Below are 3,663 nucleotides of genomic sequence, written 5' to 3' on the forward strand. Positions count from 1 at the left end.
ATATATACACACACACATATATATATTACACACATATATGTATGTATATATGTATGTATGCATGTATGTATGTTATGTATATATGTATATATGTATATATATAAATATGTATATTTATACATATATATATGCATGTGTGTAGATATATATATGTATATGTGTATATATATATTGTGTATTTGTATATATATACACGTATGTATATGTGTGTGTATGCGTATGTTTTTGTATATGTACATTATATAATCATATTATATACCTTCATGTATGACAATATATGTGTATGTGTGTGTGTGTGTGTGTGTGCGTGCATGCGTACATATATACCATTTACTAGCACTATACCAACCCGCTAGTATCATTGGTTTCTTGCGGGAGTAATCTCACTCCACATTTATTCTAAGACAGATTAAAGTAGGAATAACTGTGCACCATTAAATCTGACGCGAAAATCTCAACTCTAATGGAAATTTATCATTTCTACTTCATTTTCTATTTTGAATATAGGCCAGTTGAAATAAAGAAATAAAAAAAACCATAATATACAATTGATACACTTCTATTATTACAAGCAATATATATATATTTTATTCAACTACTCATATTCATTCTTCCAGTCTGTTGCAAACAAATATATCTGCGGGCGTGATTCTATATTTCATAAGTGTGGTGATTATATATAGGCATGCATGTATATATATATATATATATATATATATATATATATATTATATATATATATATATTAATTAGGGTTAGTAAAATAAATTACTTTGCCACATACTGAACTTAGTAGAAATAGCAGCCCAAAAAAATTTTTTTTAGCCATTTCTACTACTTAAAGAAAATTCTCTCTCAGATAATGTTTACTCCAGACAGCTCACGAAGGTTTGGAGGTAAATACAGAAAAATATCACAAGTACATAGATCGTTTGAGTACGTCAACGTTTCAAGATTAGCCAAATAAATCAGCATTTCTTTCGTCAGCTCAACATTTCTTAATTTGGATTTGGAACACACTAAATATATATATATATATATATATATATATATATATATATATATATATATTAGGCGCGGGTGTAGCTGCGTGGCGCCTTGGACAGGTATCTTCTATTATACCCTCGGGCCAACCAATGCTTTGTGAGTGGATTGGTGTAGACTGAAACAAGCCCATTGTATATATGTGTGTGTATGGCTGTGTTTGTTAACCCCCCCCCCCGCCATCGTTTGACGACCGATGCTGGTGTGTTTATGTTCTCGTAATCTAGCGGTTCGGCAAAATAGAGACCTGTATAATGAGTACTAGGCTTACAAAGAATAAGTCATGGGATCCATTTCTTCGACCAAAACCCTTTAAGGCGGTGCTCCAGCATGGCCGTAACCAAGTGACTGAAACAAGTAAAACAATAAAGGAATAAAAGAATATATATATATATATATATATATATATATATATATATATATATATATAGATATATATATTATGTTATTGTTTTGCTTGTTTCAAAGATGTATATAAGCGTGTATGTATGTGTGCGTATCATCGTTGCAATGTGGATGTTGAGCATTTTTATCATGTGTGTGTGTGTGTGTGTTAAATAAAATGAGAGAACAAAGCCAATTTTGTGTGGAATTTTCAGGACATTTATAAGGAGAACGTTAGTCTTACAGCTGTTTCTGAGATATTAGGGATATCGCTTCATCAGAGACGATGCGAGATGGTTACATAGAGGGAAATAGTAGAGTTGAATATAAGCAATTATTTAGGAAAAGGATGGAAATAAAAAGTACAAATGGAAATATGAGAATAAAAGTAAAAATAAAAATATATGTAAGATGTTATAGTTGCAGTTCCATTATGCAAGGAAATTGGTGTGTACAAATGGTAGAAATGCTTCTTGTCCGTGGTATGTAAATTCCGATCGGAGTTCAGATTTTGTCATTACAATTGGAAAGTGTGGAGACGTAGATTCCATGTGGTGTTCATTCAAAGGGAATTTGTGGTTTGTTGTGTGTGTGTATATATATATATATATAATATATATATATATATATATATATATATATATATATATATATATATATATATATGTATGTATGTATGTATGTTGTATGTATGTATGTATGTATGTATGTATGTATGTAGTATGTATGTATGTGTGTATGTATATAATTGCAGCGTGGAATGTGATTATAAGCCATTTAAAAACGCACAAAAACCGTTAGATTCACTTCAACATTTAAATTTAATTTGCCAAAATATTTGCGTCGCTTTGAATTGTGTCGCGGTCTCAAAACGACGAAAATATTAAAATTAGAATTAAATGTTGAATTAAATTAAAATTAAATGTCGAAGTGAATCTAACGGGTTTTTGCGTGTGTGTGTGTGTGTGTGTGTGTGTGTGTGTGTGTGTGTGTGTGTGTGTGTGTGTGTGTGTGTGTGTGTGTGTGTGTTTAAATGGCTTATAAACACATTCCATGCTGCAATTGTTTTCGTTCCAGCACACGATCTCAGATCAGGCCACTTGCTATGCAAGTACATGTGTCTCTCTTTCTCTTTCTTTATATACATATATATATAATACACACACAAGCACACACACACACGCACAAACACATATATATGCGAATATTTGTATGTGTACCGTTTTTCATCTTTTATAATTTTTGCTTGTTTTGACTGTTAGTCCTTGATCTCCTGGTTGCGTGTGTTACAAAAGTACATGTGCGCTTTTTGCATGTATGCGTGCTCGTATATAAGTGAACGTGTTCTTGTATGCATGATATTCTTGTATGCATGATATTCTTGTATGCATAGATATTCTTGTATGCATATTCTTGTATGCATTGATATTCATCTTAAAGAACATTAAACTTCGTGAATAAATATTTAATAGTATCTGATAGAGTTCAGAAATTCATATATATATATTATTGCAGATGTTATATATTTATTGCTAGCTGATAGAACTGATAAATTAGATGTATTTATATTACTGTTATATATTCATTCTATAGCTAATAGAGTTAATAATTCATGTACGATAATTCCAACACTTCATTGGCTAAACATGTTCTTCACTAATGCTTAATGATTACCATTTGCAAATGTATGACTCCCTTAAGGCTTAAATCATAAAAAATGTAGGTGACGCTAGTAAGGTTTTGTTGTAATTATTGTATATTTTATTTCCAATAATTAATTCTGCAAAGTGTAACTAAACCACGATTCCACTCACTTGTGCATAATCAATTCCAATGAAATTCCTCCCACAAATGTGTTGCTCTGTTTTCTGTTCTGTTTTGTTTTTGTGTTTTTTTTATCTAGAGAACACACGTAGATTATCAAGACTTTCAAAAGAATTGCCTCGAAGGCTTGATGTCACAGTGCCGTCAAACATGAGAGAAAATAGAAATCTAGTGTAACGCCTAGAGGTAGCGGGGGCGTGGGGTGGTGTATGGGGGGTGTTTCCATTAACACAAGCTCGCTTTACGTAACGCTGTGGGCGGGAAGCCATTTTGGGTATTTTGGACGTCTTGATTCCTGTCCAGAATTTATTACAAGGCTTTTCTTCAGTAAGGCAAAATATAATACAAATATCGCTGCCACTACTGCAGCTGTGCTGCTACTACTACTGATACTACTACTACTATTACTAC

At 31.8% G+C, this 3,663-nt stretch overlaps 1 protein-coding gene across 1 annotated transcript in view; it reads left to right on the forward strand.

Annotated features, from left to right (window-relative positions):
* Window positions 1-3,446, forward strand: part of LOC115216181 (PDF receptor-like) — a 284,070-nt gene extending 280,624 nt beyond the window's left edge. The window contains exon 12 of the mRNA XM_036506491.1: window positions 3,332-3,446. Coding sequence (XP_036362384.1) covers window positions 3,332-3,406 — 75 coding nt within the window. The 3' untranslated portion in view covers window positions 3,407-3,446. The remainder of the gene's footprint in view (window positions 1-3,331) is intronic.
* The last annotated feature ends 217 nt before the right edge of the window (window positions 3,447-3,663 follow it).

The sequence above is a fragment of the Octopus sinensis genome, linkage group LG10 (genome assembly GCF_006345805.1).
Source record: "Octopus sinensis linkage group LG10, ASM634580v1, whole genome shotgun sequence".
In the NCBI taxonomy this organism is placed as follows: domain Eukaryota; kingdom Metazoa; phylum Mollusca; class Cephalopoda; order Octopoda; family Octopodidae; genus Octopus; species Octopus sinensis.